General features: G+C 45.9%; 1 protein-coding gene across 2 annotated transcripts; it reads left to right on the plus strand.

The window, feature by feature from the left end:
- The first annotated feature begins 1629 nt into the window (after positions 1-1629).
- Positions 1630-16457, plus strand: Fam53c (family with sequence similarity 53 member C). Of its 2 annotated transcripts, none has more exons than XM_042692112.1 (5): positions 1630-1828; positions 5008-5237; positions 5635-5692; positions 10792-11573; positions 13498-16457. In XM_042692112.1, the coding sequence occupies exons 2-5, from the start codon at positions 5160-5162 to the stop codon at positions 13753-13755; spliced, it is 1176 nt and encodes a 391-aa protein (XP_042548046.1). In that variant the 5' UTR covers positions 1630-1828; positions 5008-5159; the 3' UTR covers positions 13756-16457. The 2 variants fall into 2 exon arrangements, with proteins under 2 accessions (XP_042548046.1, XP_042548045.1); XM_042692111.1 differs by having other exon boundaries at positions 1631-1828; positions 10789-11573.
- Positions 16458-16798: the final 341 nt, after the last annotated feature.

A 16798-nucleotide genomic window follows, 5' to 3' on the forward strand; every position in this document is an offset into this window, starting at 1 on the left:
CTTCCTCGGTCATGGGGCCTGAACTCTGGGCCTGGGCGCTGTCCCTCAGCTCTTCAGCTGCCGACTAGCGCTTTACTACTTGAACCTCAGCCCCACTTCTGGCTTTTTCTGCTAATGTGGTGCTGAGGAATCGAACCCAGAGCCTCATGCATGCAAGGCAAGTGCTCTACCACTGAGCCACCTTTCCAGCCACATCAGGCCTTTTTATATAACCCTAGTCTATCACATAGGGTTTCATCTGTCAAATGGGATTTTTTAAAGTAATTGTAAGCAAAATGAGGATAGATTTAAAGTATATAGACAATGCCTGGCACATAATATAATATATGCAATTGCAGAAATATACTTCATGTGAGTACACTTTAGGGTTCCTGCCTTTGTACCTTATCTTTGCCAAAGGGCAATGTGCAGTGCAAAATAAATCTAATCTCCACCACCATTTTCTTAACACTTCACTTTTTCTCTGTACTTTTCATTTTCAGTGTGCAGACTTGTAGGCTTCTGTTTCCTCTTCTGTCCATCTCTTTGAAGAAGATCCCCACCACTGACTCACTTTCCACTTATGTCTTAGACTTGAGTAAGGCACAAAATATTTAGAATGAACATGTTTTTCAGGGGACTTTCTGATAATGTTAACAATGGAATTACTTGCTCTACTTCCTAACCAATTAAAAAAAGAAATCTGTCAAAGAGATCATATGAAAGCATTGTTTAAAACCTCTCCCCCCCACACATCTCTTTGATCTAGCTGAAACTCAAATTTACCTGAGCCAGAAACTAATCTTTTCATCCACTTGTGTCTTAAGTCTCTTTAAAAAGGAATAAACTTTGAGGTGGGAGGTGGTGGTAGTGGTAGACTTAATAAAGGTGGTTTCCTGTTCCTGAAGAGTAAATAACATTGCTGTCGATTTCGTTTCCCCACTCGTCTGTTTTCCTCCCTCCCCTTCCGTCTTTAGGAAACTGGTCCAGCTGTAACCACCGTACTCCCCCACACACCAAGCAACTGAACTGTCTATGATGTCATAATCACAATCCCATTACCTCATCCCGCTGGCGGGAGGTGGGGGGGGAGGCACAGAGGGAGTGAAACAGCCCCTGGGCCCTCCTCAGCTTTCCAAACTGTCCTGGGGGAAGGGAAAAATTAAAGAATCAAGCGGGCATGCCCCGCAACCTTAATAAATGCTGCGATTTGTAAGGTTCGAGCGATCCGGCAGCTGCAAGAGGGGCTCCAGGTACTCAGAGCAGGCCCTAATCGGCGCTTGGACTACATTTCCCAGCAGCCCTCACGCTATGGACCGGTCCTTTCCTGGGGGGAGGGGGGATAGGGGAATTCTTTCAGAAAGGTGGCCTTATCTGTTGAGACTGAAGAGCAGGTGAGAGGCACTGTGGCTGATTCTGTTACGTAGCCAGAATTGAATGAGGCGTTTCAGCTGTGTCGATGTAGGGACGAGGAGAGGAGGCAAGGGCTTTGTTTACCTCCGTCCGATGGGGCCTCCCCCGCGGGTTTTAAGATATGCCTCTAACTGGGCTCGTCCACTTTCCAGGCTATTTTAAAGGGGGTGACTCGCTAGTGAGGAAACCACTCCACCCCGAAATCACAGCTCCAGGCTCGTTCCCTTCGGCTCTATAGTAGGAAGGCTTTTGAAAGAGGAGCGATCCTGCGCTCGGGCCTCTGCAGGTGGTTCGGGGGTATTCTGCGAAACGGAGTGATACTTAGACTCTCCTCAGGGGCCTGTTGGTTCGCGCCGACGCCTTTTAAGGGCACCGTGGGGCGAAAGGAGCGCTCAGAGCTGCTCCGGCCGCGGCCCTGGGAGCTGGAGGAGCCGCGGTAGGTGGCGGAGGGCAGGTGGCGTTGGGGCCTCGGGGCGGGCATCTCGACCGTCCCTCCCTCCTTCTCTCCTTCCCCTCCCCCAGTCCAGCGGCCCGCGCGGCTGGGCCTCACAGGCCGCCTCCGCGGGGAGAGCACGGGACCCGGTGGGGGGAGGGGGTGGGGGAGTGCTAAGTCCCAGACCCTCCCCATCCCTGGCGTCCTGAGTTCGCTTCCCGTGGCTAGATGAGGGAACCTGAGTGGGAAGAGGAGAGCGAATCCCTTTAGTGAGCCCTGGCGTACCCCCTCCCAGGGACCAGTGGACGCCTCATGCCCCACCCCGCAGGGACAGGCAGGGCAACGGAGGGAGAGGTTGAAGATTTGGAGGGGGCCTTGCCATTTGGTTCTTCATCGGGGTGTGTGGGGGTGGGGGAGGGGTACCCACTTGTCACTCCTACCCCACCAGAACCATATGGAGGAAGAGCAGTCAGTTCCCCACTTACCTGTTCTAGCACCTCCTTGCCTTGCTCGTGTTTTTCTTCCGTCTCTCCCAAGAGATGGTGGGGCTTGGTACCTGGGGGAAGGTCCCCAGGGCATTTGTGATTCTCCTGTCTCTTGGCTTGACTTGATCCTCGGTTGTCCAGGTCTCAGCACAATCTCAGCATTCCTGAAACACGAGTGTCAGGGGTTAATGACATCCAATAGGAGATGCAGTGTGTGTGGGGGTCCAATCTTTAGGAGGATTATGGTGGAGGGAGCGTCTAGACTGAGAGTTAGGCCTGGTGGGGTTCCTGGGAGGGCCTAGCGGCCTGCTGCTGCTCTGTGAAGGGCTGAGCTCTGTGCCAGTTGTTTGGCTGAGAAGTTTTAACTTGTTTAGTGACTGCTCAGGGCTGTCTCTACCTCTCATATACACAAAATGGAAGGGGAAAGAAGGCGGCCAGAGAGGGCTTCTAACACTTTTTTCAGTGCCTGCTTGAGAAAGGCCCCTTGTGGAGCTGGTTTACCTTCTTTTGTGTCCTGGTTTGATTCCTTATGGCTTCCCCGTTCTGTTCCCCCTCTCAGCCTGGCCTGTTTAGGAAACTCAGACTCAGAGTATCACTTGCAGGGTGGTGGTTGCATTGTTCCAATTACCGCTGTGTGTGGCCACATCCCAATAATTAAAATGCAGAAAAATACAAAATTACTCTCTTCACTTGATTCTAGAGAGGGCTGGGAGGTTTCCGTTTGTCCAAATGGCTCATGAAAAGCTAGAGTTTGTTTCACTCCCTGCTCCTCATGGCTGGTCAGGCTGAGGCCTGGAGTCTCTAGGGTAAAACTATAGTTAGGTTCCCTTTATTATTATTACTACTATGTAATTGTACAAAGAAGTTTCAATTCTGTAAGTCAGGTTTTTATATGAGTACAATGCATCTTGATAAATGTCACCCCTTCCATCGTTCTCTTCCTTCCCCCACCCCCTCCATTCCCTTTGAAGGCAAAAGTTAAGAAAGTAGGAGCAAGAAGTGATATATGCTGTAGCTTCTGCCATAGTAGCATAGGAGACACAGCAAAGGGAGATTTCAGGAAGCTGCAACTTTGTTCAAGGTGGTATAATAATTATGCATGAGAATGGTTGTTAAGTATAATGATGATTTACTTCTGCACCTTTCTTTCAAAGAACTTCAAGTACATCCATAGGTGTTTCCTTTGCTCTTTCTTGTTGTCTCCCTCTGAAGTGGGAATGGGATAGAGATAATTCATTCTTTTTTTGTGTGGAGGGTATCTCTGCCCACCCCCAGGTCACAGAGGAGCCATCTTGGGCTTTTCCTTAGTGAGGTGAGAGAGGATGTTACCCAGCTAGAGAGATAGACCCTATTGCTTTCTTCAATTTAATAATACCACTTTTGGTACACTGAGGCTTTTAGAACAGCTAACAGGAGAGATGAGAAATGACAATTTATTTAGACTCTTGAGTTTTATAGGACAGATGGTATGCTTTTGTACATTTTGATCATCCATGTTATATCATTCCTGTGACTGATTGTTGTGCCCATTTTGTATATGGATAAACTGGGAAACATTAAGATGTTACAGCAAATTAGATTGAGATTCAGCTTTATTAATTGTTCTCTCTACTAGCTGATGTTATGTACACTGATGAGTTATCTGCCTGCTAGCGATTTCTGGAAATAGAATAAAGTAAGACACTAGGTTAACACTCTTCGTGCACAATAATTGCATGGACTTGAAGCCTATTCTCTGAAAAAGATTCAGTTTGCTTCTATCAGAAATTGACAATGAAAAATTGGTTATCTATATTGATTAATTATATCCATTGGTCTTTGAGTCAGATCAAGCTAAACTCTTAGTTGGATGAAGTTGTGGGATTGTTTTGGGATTGTTTTTCTTTTTGCTGGTACTGGGCTTGAGCCCAATGCCTCACACTAACTTGGCTTTCTGCTCATGGATCATGTTCTACCACTTAAGTCATATTCAGCCTGGCTTTTTGCTGGTTAATTGGAAGTGGAATCTCATTGTCTTTTCTTCCAGGCTGATTTCCAAGCTCAATCCTTTGTATCTTAGCCTCCTGTGTATCTGTAGGATTATAGGCCTGAGTCATAGATGCCCAGCTTGAAATGGAATCAGAATTACCCTGACCATTTCCTTTTTCTTCTTGCCATTTTATAGGAGCATATACATAGTGTCTATTGGAAAATAATATATTAGTTATTCAAGACTTAAAATCCTATTTATTCTGGTCTGAAGCAGAAAGTTATGCCTGTAACTATTGCTCCTCACTGTGCTATGGTATGTAGTTTGGGAGAAGAGTGCTTCTCTTCGCTTCTGACTGGAAGATAAAGAAAATACTGGGCTGGTCGGTATGGAAATAAACCAATTGGGCACCTCTCTTTGTCACTTGAGTTGTTTGCTAAGTGGTACTGGTATTCCAGGTAGAAACAGCAGAGCATGAGCCAGGTTCGGAGTGGTAAATAGGTTTCAATTTGCTTGCCAACTCTGGTTTATTTTATTGGATATCTGGAGTGCCAAGTTCAGAATGTTTCTGAGGCTATCTTTAGGCTTAGCAGGAAAGAACTGTGATCAATTACTGTCTGCCAGAGGTCTGGCATAGGAGTGCTGTGGTATGTGTGCCATGCATTTTCCATCTCTGGACCAGGTACATCTCTAATATCACTTGGGGCTGGTCCCTCTGTAATTGGCAGACTCAGCAGGCATGACTGGAGAGGGAAGTCCCAATGGTGCTAGAATGGTGCTGCAGTGGCAGAAGACGGCTCACGAGTGAGGTCTGGAAGAACAACAGGGAAGACATCCATCATTTGCTCCAAAGTGTGCAAGTCAGATCCTGGGGAGAAACATGATAACCCTGATCACTGAGCAGCTACAGAAGCAGACTCTGGATGAGCTGAAATGCACACGCTTCAGCATCAGTCTGGTAAAAGACCAGTCTTCCTGCTTCTCCATAACCCCCTCCCCCTTTTTTCTGAGGCTGTTTGTTGCTACCACTTTACCCTTGTTCTGTGTTATATGAAGCATTGTACTTGTAATAGAAGGGCCCACTAAGGCTCCAAACCCAGCCCAAAAAGAAGGGGGCAGGGATTTTTCCATTAATAGCGAAGGATATTAAAACTTGGGTGGAGAGGGTTTGAAATATTAGAAGGTGTGGATTACTTTACTCACTAACTTTAGAAAGACAATAGGAAGAAAACACTTAGGAGTCTCTAACACCCTGGTTAGTCCAAGAATTGAAAAGGTCTTGCTGTAAGTTTGTTAATGTGTTCTGGACACAAATCATGATGTATGTTCTCTCTCTCTCTTTCTCTCTCTCTTAGCCTTTGCCTGATCATGCAGACATATCCAACTGTGGGAACCCTTTCCAGCTTGTGTCTGGTAAGATATTGTGTGTGTTTTGGAAGTTTGTATGTTTTGTATATGTGTGTCTGCCCTTGTCTTCACACATTTCTTTCATTGGTTTCTAGTGATCAAGACTAGTTATCATACTTCTAGAACTTTCTTGCTGGAGTCAGCTTCTGTGATCAGCACTTGTCTCCATTTTGCTGCCTTGCAGGAAAGTTACCTGTTTAGTTGCTCTTATTCTAGCTTATAGGGACTTCTCTAATTTTTTTTTTTTTTTTTTTTTTTGAGTCCGGTCCTGGAGCCTGAACTCTGGGCCTGGGCGCTGTCCCTCAGCTCTTCAGCTTAAGGCTAGCACTCTACCACTTGAGCCACAGCACCACTTCCGGCTTTTTTCTTTTTGCTTATGTGGTGCTGAGGAATCGAACCCAGGGCCTCATGCATGCAAGGCAAGCGCTCTACCACTGAGCCACCTTCCCAGCCCCATTCTCTAATGTTTTTTTTTTTTTTTTTTTTTTTGGGTCCGGTCGTGGGGCCTGAACTCTGGGCCTGGGTGCTGTCCCTCAGCTCTTCAGCTCAAGGCTAGCGCTCTACCACTTGAGCCAGAGCGCCACTTCTGCCTTTTTTCTTTTGGCTTATGTGGTGCTGAGGAATCGAACCCAGGGCCTCAGGCATGCAGGGCAAGCGCTCTACCACTGAGCCACCTTCCCAGCCCCTCTAATGTTTTTTGAATAGGATTTGCATTTATATAGTTTTAAAAATTAAAAATAACAAACATTATACTGATAAGAGCTATCCTTCCCTATCTACCCAGTTCCCATTACCTCCCTAAAAGTCACTAGGAAGCTATGGTTCAGTGGTAGCCTTTACTATCAGTGGTAGAACACTTGTTTATTATGTATGGGACAAAACAAAAATACTTACTGGTTGGGCATGTGGCTTAGTGATAGAGTGCTTGCCTAGCATGCATGAAACCCTGTGTTGGATTCCTCAGTACGACATATACAGAAAAAGCCAGAAGTGGTGTTGTGGCTCAAGTGGTAGAGTGCTAGCCTTGAGCAAAAGAAGCTCAGGGACATTGCCCAGACCCTGAGTTCAAGCCTCATGACTGACAAAAACAAATAACCTCCCCTTACTATTTTCTGTTCTTTTTTTTTTTTTTTTTTGGGGGGGGGGGGGTCCCGTCGTGGGGCCTGAACTCTGGGCCTGGGCGCTGTCCCTCAGCTCTTCAGCTCAAGGCTAGTGCTCTACCACTTGAGTCACAGCGCCACTTCCGGCTTTTTTCTGTTTTGCTTATGTGATGCTGAGGAATCAAACCCAGGGCCTCAAGCATGTAAGGGAAGCGCTCTACCACTGAGCCACCTTCCCAGCCCTCTTACTATTTTCTTTTCTTTTCTTTTCTTTTGGGGGTCTGGTCCTGGGGCCTGAACTCTGGGTCTGGGCGCTGTCCCTCAGCTCTTCAGCTCAAGGCTAGCGCTCTACCACTTGAGCCACAGCGCCACTTCCAGCTTTTTTCTTTTTGCTTATGTGGTGCTGGGGAATCGAACCCAGGGCCTCATGCATGCAAGGCAAACACTCTACCGCTGAGCCACCTTCCCAGACCAGCCTCTTAGTATTTTCTTGTACATCCAACCAGAATTTTTTTTATACAAGTAGAACTAAATACATATGTATATTACATAATACATTTATATACATATGTTCTTTCATATATATTCCTTTTCGTGTGTGTGTGCTGGTTCTGAGGCTTGAAATGAGGGTTTGGGTGCTGTCTCTGAGATTTTGAGGGGTTTTCGGGTTTTTTTGCTCAGGACACTAGTACTTTACCACTTAAGCCACAGTCCCACTTCAGGCTTTTTGGTGGTTAATTGGAAATAAGAGTCTCATAGACTTTCTTGCCTGGGCTGCCTTCTGGCCATGATCCTCAGATCTCAGCTTCCTGAGTAGCTAGGATTACAGGTGTGAGCCACCATCCTATTTTCCTAAACGGGAAACCTTGCATATTCTGTTATCTATGCTTAATACAGCTGTGAGGTCTTTCCCTATCAGTATACTAAGCATTCCTTTGCTTTTATAGCCAAGTATTCTCACACTGAATTGATATACCTTAAGTTTATTTATTAATTAATCTCCTACTGATATATATTTAGGTAATTTCTAGAATCCTATGTACTATATAAAGCAATAGTGTATTTTTTGAATAATATATTTGAATATATATATATGTGTATGAATCACCTCATATTTTTCACATGTGATACTTTATCTGAGGTCTAAAGTCCTAGATTATAAGTAAAGGGCCTGTGGTCATGGGCCTTTATTGCTAACCTAGGCTACCAGGCTTTTGTGCTTTTCTTTTCTTTTCTGGGATACTTGGCAATGGAAGTAAGTTGGCAAAAATGTTTTCTTCTTTATTAAATACTTGCTGAAAGCCAAGTGATGTCATGGCAGAGTATTGTGTCATAGGACTCCTGATCCTTACTCTTTTGGAGCTTAGTAGGGATAAGAACTATTGACCAGATAGCGTTAGGCATGATTTTTACTATCACAAGTTTTCATATACTTGTGATTTTTTTTTCTCCCAAATCTCCAGCCTCTGCAAAATTCCATTCAGAGGATGTTGGAATAGATCCTTTGTCCCTTAATGAGCTAACCACAAAAAGTAATAATACTGGGTGGAATGCAGTGAGAACCATTTCTAGCACATTTCTCCTTTCTTCCTTTTTTTTTTTTGGGTCCGGTCGTGGGGCCTGAACTCTGGGCCTGAGCACTGTCCCTCAGCTCTTCAGCTCAAGGCTAGTGCTCTACCATTTGAGCACAGCACCACTTCCGGCCTTTATCTTTTTGCTTATGTGGTGCTGAGGAATCGAACCCAGGGCCTCAGGCATGCAAGGCAAGTGCTCTACCACTGAGCCAACTTCCCAGCCCCTTTCTTCCTTTAAAACAATGCTTAGGACATAATAAATTTTACAGGTCTCTAGGCATTCTCACACAGTGGGACCAAAGGAGGATACTCTTAGAAGAGGAACAGAAAGGCACAGTGCCTATGTACATCTTATCACACAAAATAGTATTTATCAAAATAAACTCCAGGTTTTTGCTTTATTGCTGTTTTTGTTCTTTTTGTTGTTTTGTTCTGTTCGTTCATTCATATGTCTTTGGGAGTAAAAGGGGAGGCACAAAATGGAGCGACAAAAGGTGAGTAATACAGCAATGCTACTCACTGGACACTATGTTGAAAATGAACTATACAACTTGTGGGTAGGAGCTGGGTGCTGATGGCTCATGCCTGTAATCCTAGCTACTCAGCAGGCTGAGATCTGAGGATCATCGTTCAAAACCAGCCCAGGCAGGAAAGTCCATGAGACTCCTGTCTCCAATTAACCACCTGAAAACCTGAAGTGATGCCGTGGCTTAAGTGGTAGAGGGCTAGCCTTCAGCAAAAGAGCCTAGGTCCTGAGTTCAAGCTCTACAACTACAAAAAAAGACAACTTGTGGGTAGGGATAGGAAGGAAAAACTGGGAGAGAGAAAGGGAAGGGGTGATGTTGTCCAAAAAGAAATGTACTCTTTTCCTGCCTTATGTCACCGTAACTCCTCTGTACCTCACCTTTATAATAACAATTAAAATTTTTAAATAAATAAATAATTCTTAGGGGAAGGAGAATCCAAGTAGGTACATGGCCCAAGTATAGGTTCCATCATCAATACCCTGTTCTACCCTTTTACCCTCCCTAGGAAGAAAAGTAATCTCTCACCTGTTTAATTGTGCCTCACTTCTTGGCAGCCTTCATTCTTTTTTTTGTTTTTGTTTTTCCCTTGGCCAGTTCTGGGGCTTGAACTCAGGGCCTGGGCACTGTCCTTGAGCTTCTTTTGCTTAAGGCTAGCACTCTACCACTTGAGCCATGGCACCACTTCTGGTTTTTTCTGTTTATGTGGTACTGAGGAATTGAACCCAGAGCTTCATATATGCTAGGAAAGCACTCTACCCCTAAGCTACATTCCTAGCCCAGCAGCCCTAATTCTTGTTTTGGTCTTGTTGACACATGAGAAGGAAAAGCACCAGGAATAAGAGAGTATAGGTATGCTTCTTAGAACCCAGGCTGAGAACAGGGAAAGAAAGTTTGTAGATATGACTAGGTAGAGTGAACAGGGGTGTGGTGAGTGGCAGTCAGTATATATGATACATTTTTAATTCTATATAGTTTTCTTACAGTGGAGTAGTATAGCATAGTGAGTAAGAAATACAGCCTTGACATCAGACAGACCTGAATCCTGGTTTGGTCATTTGATTGTTCAGTGATTTGAGGCACGTTACTGAACTCTCTCATCAGTGAAATGGAGCTAATCATAGTAGCTATCCCATGGAGATTTTCTGTGCTGGTACTAGGGCTTGAGCTCAGGACATGAACATTGTCCCTGAGCTTTTTTGTTCAGGGCAAGCGCTCTACCACTTGAGCCACACCTCCACTTCTGGCTTTTTGGTGGTTAATTGGAGATGAGTTCATGGGCTCAGTCTTGCTTCAAACTTCTGTCCTTAGATCTCAGCCTCCTAAGTAGCTAGGATTTACAGATGTAAGCCAGCAGCACCTGGCTCTCATGGAGCTTTTTGGTAAGCTACATGTTCGGTACATAGATTGGCACAAAAGCTCTTAAGAGAAAAAAAAATTTCTATCAAGCCTGGGGCCAGTAGCTAATATCTGTAATCTTAGCCTCTTACGAGCCTGAGATCTGATGATCATGGTGTGAAGCTAGCCAGCCAGAAAAGTGTAGCCATGCCAGTTAATCAGCATAAAAACTGGACTGGAGATGTGTAAAAAAGCCAAGTAAGAGCATAAGGCCTTTATTCAAACCCAATACCAGCATTAAAAAAAAAAAAAAAAAAAAAAGTTGGGGCTAGGAAGGTGGCTCAGTGGTAGAGTGCTTGCCTTGTATGCATGAGGCCCTGGGTTCAATTCCTCAGCACCACATAAGCAGAAAAAGCTGGAAGTGGCACTGTGGCTCAAGTGGTAGAGTGCTCACCTTGAGTTGAAGAACTGAGGGACAGCGCCCAGGCCCAGAGTTCAAGCCCCATGACCAGCCAAAAAAAAAAAGTTAACTGTCATTAATATATTTAATTATGAATTCTTTCCAGAAGGTGCTTCCTGGAGGGGCCTGCCCCACTGCTCCTGTGCTGAATTCCAGGACAGCCTCAACTTCAACTACCATCCTTCAGGCTTGAGCCTGCACCTCAGACCACCCAGTCGAGGAAGTTCCCCACAGGAGCAGCCTCTCTCCCAAGTTCTGCACCCTGAGCCCCCAGACCCAGAGAAACTTCCTGTGCCCCCTGCCCCTCCATCCAAGAGGCACTGTCGCTCACTCTCGGTGCCCGTGGACCTGTCTCGCTGGCAGCCGGTGTGGCGGCCCGCCCCCTCCAAGCTGTGGACTCCCATCAAGCACCGGGGCAGTAGTGGAGGGGGTGGGCCGCAGGTGCCTCACCAGAGCCCTCCGAAGCGGGTCTCCAGCCTCAGGTTCCTCCAAGCTCCCAGTGCCTCTTCTCAATGTGCCCCAGCCCACAGACCCTACAGCCCTCCTTTCTTCAGCCTGGCTCTGGCCCAAGATTCCTCTCGACCTTGTGCCACCTCCCCTCAGAGTGGCTCCTGGGAAAGTGATGCTGAGTCCCTGTCACCTTGCCCACCCCAGCGTCGCTTCTCTCTGTCACCCAGCCTGGGTCCACAAGCAAGCCGCTTCTTGCCCTCTGCTCGAAGTTCCCCTGCATCCTCTCCAGAGCTGCCCTGGCGACCACGAGGTCTCCAAAACCTTCCCCGAAGCCGCTCACAGCCTTGTGATCTGGATGCCCGCAAAACTGGGGTCAAACGACGCCATGAGGAGGACCCTCGGCGTCTGCGGCCTTCCTTGGACTTTGACAAGATGAATCAGGTAGGAGTGGATTGGAGTGGGAGGACTTGTGTTTATGTGTTTTTTTTTTCCTGTATGAGCTTTTGCTAGAAAGACTGTCCTGATTGACATGGGACTATTGGGTTTTAGCACCAAAAACCTCCCGTAGGATTCCTCAGTTTTGGGGGGTTCTAGAGAAACTAGATCCAGCAAGGATTACAAATTGTCTTGCCAGGGGCACTTTTTCCTCTAAGCAAGAGTACATAAGCCAGAGAAGGCCACTCACCAACACCCTGTTCATTGTGTTCAGGGTTGATTTACTTTTTGTGTGTGTGTCTTTGTTTTGTTTTGTTTTTGCCAGTCCTGGGCTTGAACTCAGGACTTGAGCACTGTCCCTGAGCTGCTTTTTGCTCAAGGCTAGCACTCTACCACTTGAGCCACAGAGCCACTTGTGGCTTTTTCTGTTTATGGGGAACTGAAGAATTGAACCCAGGGCTTCACGCATGCTAGGCAAGCACTTTGTCACTAAGCCATATTCCCAGCCTTGGTTTACTTTTTTTACTTTTTTATTAATTTTTGCTTATGTGGTGCTGGGGAATCGAACCCAGGGCCTCATGCATGCAAGGCAAGCACTCTACCACTGAGCCACCTTCCCAGCCCCTTGGTTTACTTTTTATTTTGCCATTTTGGGACTTGACCTTAAGACCTTGTGCTTTCCTTGACTTTATCCCGTCTGGTGCTCTACCACTTGAGCTGCACTAACCCGGCATTTTTCTTTCTTTTTTTTTTTTTTTTGTGCTAGTAATGAGGCTTCAACTCAGGGTCTGGATACTGTCCCTTAGCTTTTTCTGCTCAAGGCTGGTGCTGTATTACTTGAGCCACACCTCCACTTCTGGCTTTTTGCAGATTAATTGGAAATAAAGGTCTCACAGACTTTTCTGCCTGGTCTGGCTTTGAGCTGTGATCCTCCAATTTCAGCCTCCTCAGTAGCTAGGATTACAAGCATGAGTCACTGCTGCCCTGATTTTAGGGTTTTGCTACTTGTCATTCACTGCTTCAAGTGGGCCTCTGAATATTTAAGATGGGCAGAGATGTTGTTTATAAACTTAACAAATGTTCTCTGGCCCCCTAGTATAAGTGCAATTGTTTAGACTACTGGGGTCACAAGCCTCCAAGAATTTGTTACCTTTTTTATGATGGTCATCCAGCCCAGCAGCAAGCATTTACTGAAAAGCTCACTCACTATGTACTTGAGTCTGCTTAGGTATTTGGCAGGACAGAGTACCAAGCAAGCAGATATTGTTCCTGCCTACATGGGGCTTATAAGTAAAGTTTGCTTGGTTTTGGTTTTGAGACAGGGTCTTGATCCAAGCTGGGATTATAGGCATATGCCACCATACTCAGCCCAAGCTTCCTCCCCTCCCCCCATCTTTTTCTTTCCTCCTCTGCTTCTCTCCCTCCCTCCTTCCTTTTCTCCCATTCTCCCATCCAGCTATGGGTACTCAGGGTTTCATGTCTGCTAGATAGATACTCTACCACTGAGCCACACCTCCAGCCTCCCAAGTTTCTGTTCTTGAATCTGATGGAAAGTGGGCTTCTTCCTCAATAAATTTTCCAGGTTTTGTTTTTTTTTTTGATCCTGGGGCTTGAACACTAGATCTGGGTGCTGCCCTGAGCTTCCTTTGCTCAAGGCTAGTGCTCTGTCACTTGAACCACAGCTCCATTTTTGGGGGCAATTTTTTGGAGATAAGAGTCTCGTGGACTTTACTGCCTGAACTAGCTTCACACTGATCCTCAGCTCTCATCTTCCTGAGTAGGTAGCATTATAGGCGTGAGCCACCAGTGAAATTTCCCAAATTTTATGGAGCCTCAGGCATAGCTGAAAGGGAAGTTTTGAAATACATTTTGGGGTGCTCTTGGAAATTAGTGTCTTTGTCATTCAAACTTTGTTTTTTGTTGTTGACAGAAACCATACTCAGGAGCTCTCTGTCTCCAAGAAACAGCCCGGGAAGGCAACAGCATCTCCCCACCATGGTTTATGGCCTGTAGTCCCCCACCTCTCTCTGCTTCCTGCAGCCCCATTGGGGGTTCCTCCCAGGTGCTGAGTGAAAGTGAAGAGGAAGAGGAGGGGGCTGTACGGTGGGGGCGGCAGGCACTGAGCAAGCGGACACTATGCCAGCAGGATTTTGGGGATCTGGATCTGAATCTGATTGAAGAGAACTAAAACTGAGAGGCTACTTCCTGGGGCCACACAGACTGACTCTCTTATGGCTACTAACAAGTGTCAAGGCCCCAAGTCTGAGGGCCCAGCCTGGGAATGGGGGTGAGTGGAGGGCTCCGACTCAGGGTAGCCGGAAATCTCGCTCCAGCAAGCTCGACCATGCCAAGAAACTGGCCAGGACAAGATAAACAGAGCTGGTGGCGGGAGGGACAGCCCCAGAGAAGCCCCTCCCTGTGGTGGCCCTGAGTGTGAGTATCCCTGCCACCGAGAAAGCAATGGGCAGGGAAGGAAGGGGTCTGCTGACCCCAGCTCGGGGAATTTCACTAGCCCCTTTGCTTCAAAGGGCACTTGTGTCTTAGAATTTGGCCAGGGTGGGGGTGTTCAGTCAGCCTCCTCAGAGAAATTGTGTGAGTGTGCGTGCGTGCATGGGAGTGTACTTGAGGAAAGGTGTGTTTGTGTAGCCTTAGGGAAGGAAGGCAGTTGCTCCATTAACAGAGCATCATGATACCCCCAGGATCTTGAGTTTTTTTTTTTAGAACAGTGGCTTGTTCAAGGAGTCAAGAGGAGGTTCCCAGTTTTCCTTTATTCTCAGTAGCACTGGAACCAGGCTTGTAATCCATAGCATCACTGGCTCTGCAAAAATTCTCTTTTGGGGTACAGCAGAGTCTTTAAGTGCTCTGACCTCAGCCAATGATCTTTTTTTCCCCCTCAGTCCTACTCTGTCCCCATTAGATAGATCTAGTATTGAGGGCTGCATTGAGGTTACCACATTTTTTTTTTGTTTTTCTGAGCTGTGGCCTCTCACTCTCTTAGTATGTCCAAGCATATGCGAGCAACTAAGGCATAGCTGAAGGGTTTCATTTCTCTCTTCTTCATTGAGGGGACCTTTTCCTCTCATCTTCTGATTTTCCAGGTCAGAGATAAGGTAGCAAGACGATGTCTTGGTTCTCAGCATCTGTTGAGGTAGATCTGAAGCAGGAACAGTGGCATTCAGTTCTCAGCAGAGATGAGCTCATTCCATTACTGCTCTTTGGAAGCAGAATATAGTGAAACCTATTCTTACAAGATCCTGGCCCAGACTCTTTTCTGACCTGCTTGAAAAAGAGGCTAGGTATTCAACATTTACTAGTTTACTTGTCTTCCACTCCTGCCAGGAAATGTTTATTTACCTCTAATTGGCCCTAAGAGACTACAGAGAGGCTGGGACTCACTGAGGGATTGGCTGAGGATGTGTAAAGCAAAGACTGTGAGAAGCAGCTGGGAGTTTGTTGTTGGATTGAATTTCGTTTTTGTTACTAGCCCATAATTTGAGCTAGGGCAGTAGGTCTAGTGGCTGCAGTGTGGATTTAAGGACTACAGTTATTTTGGTAGGCTGGTACTAGTGGATATGCATATTGAAGCTGTCACCATAGTAGCCCATGAGGCACTGTTTAGCTTTGATTAGAAGACCTTGCATGACCAAATTGGACTTGCCCTTCCTGCTTTATTGCATGAAGGGCATTTTTCTGTTCAATATCCAAGGTGTCTAGAGACCCAATTCCTCATATTAGAGAAGGCAAAGGTCTGTGTTTTTTTTTTTCAATGTGGAATTGAGCCTGAGGTTTTCTGCATCTCCTACATGTTGCATAGGAGCTATCACTGAGGCTCCAGCCTTCTTGCCTCCACTTCAGAGGAAGTGGCTATGTCCTCAGAGGCGCTAGGTCTAGTTACCATGTATCACCAAGTCTCTTGAGATCTGAGAAAGGCTCTCTAAAGAATTAAGTGAAACTGTGAGCCCAGGAGGTGCCCATCTTTAGTTTCATCCCTTCCCTGGTTCTTCTCCCTCTTCAGTTCATAATTTCCTTGGTATCAGCTGCTTTTCCTCCTGGGACGTCCTCTTCCCTTGGCTCTCTGTTGCAGATTACCTGTTCCAGCTTCCAGTAGGCTACTGTCAATGCCAATGAGTTCTCTGCAGGCCCTAAGCTGAAGAAGTGAAGCCTCTATCCTGGCTTTTTTTTTTTTTTTTTTTAAAGCCCTAGGGCATCATCCTTAGAGGAGAAGGCCTACAGTTGTCATGTTTTAATTCCATACTTCAAGTCTGGGAGTTAAAGTAATCCAAACTATCTTGCTTCCTAAAGAGCTGTGGCCCTGGAACAAGCCTTTTCAAGAAGTGGTTCATTTTGCTTTACACAATAGATCTGTTCCAACAGTTCTGTGTAAACCAAATGCTATTTTTAATGCATTTGGATTGCTGATCATTTAAAAGCAGCCTATGATTGCTTCTTTTGTAAAGCAAGCAACCATCCCTTAGCTCTCTACTTTAGCTGTTTTGATTATTTGGGTTCTCACATATTGGGCTTACCCAGAGTGGAGCACACCTCCAGGGCTTGTGGCTGATGCTGGGTAGATGTCTGCATCTGTGTTGTGTGTGTAGTGTGGCTGGCCAGTAGGTGAGTATTCCTGCGTGTGTGAGTGAAGCCACTCCCAGGCTGGTGCTCTCCTCTTGTGCCCGGTGACTGCCCAGTGGCAGCCTCAGCTGCCCTTCACTCCCACCTGCTGCCAAAGTCCCTGTGCTAATGGGATTACAAAAACAAAAAGTGGAAAAAAAATTTTCGTAAACTTTGTTTTATATAAAAAAAAAATTCCATAAGTCTGTGTGTGTTAAACATGAGGTTCTGCCTCTGTGGCTGTGTTTGAAAAAATAAAGTTTTATTAGAATAATCCATTTTCCCAAGCAAGTTTGTGTATTACAGTGTCTTTTTCCCTGTCCCACAAAGAAAGATAAGAAGCAGAGAGACCACCAAACTTCCAGTCCTATTCTCTGAGAAACAGATAGGCTTCTCAAAATGATAGTATCTGGTCCCTAGGTGCTTTAAACGCCCAGCAGATCAGATCCTATGGAATAAGCTTCATTCAAGGCCTTCATTATTTCTGTGAATCTGGTTTAGTGTCTGTTTCCCTGGCATTTACATCTGTTTTTTCTTTCTTGCTGTCATTTTCACTTCTACCTGAGTAAAGTCAAATGTTAATACATTTCAGTTCCCTGGGAAATGCTTAATGACTGAAT

Source organism: Dipodomys spectabilis, unplaced genomic scaffold (genome assembly GCF_019054845.1).
Source record: "Dipodomys spectabilis isolate Male_0828 unplaced genomic scaffold, ASM1905484v1 ptg000147l, whole genome shotgun sequence".
NCBI classification, from domain to species: Eukaryota; Metazoa; Chordata; class Mammalia; order Rodentia; family Heteromyidae; genus Dipodomys; species Dipodomys spectabilis.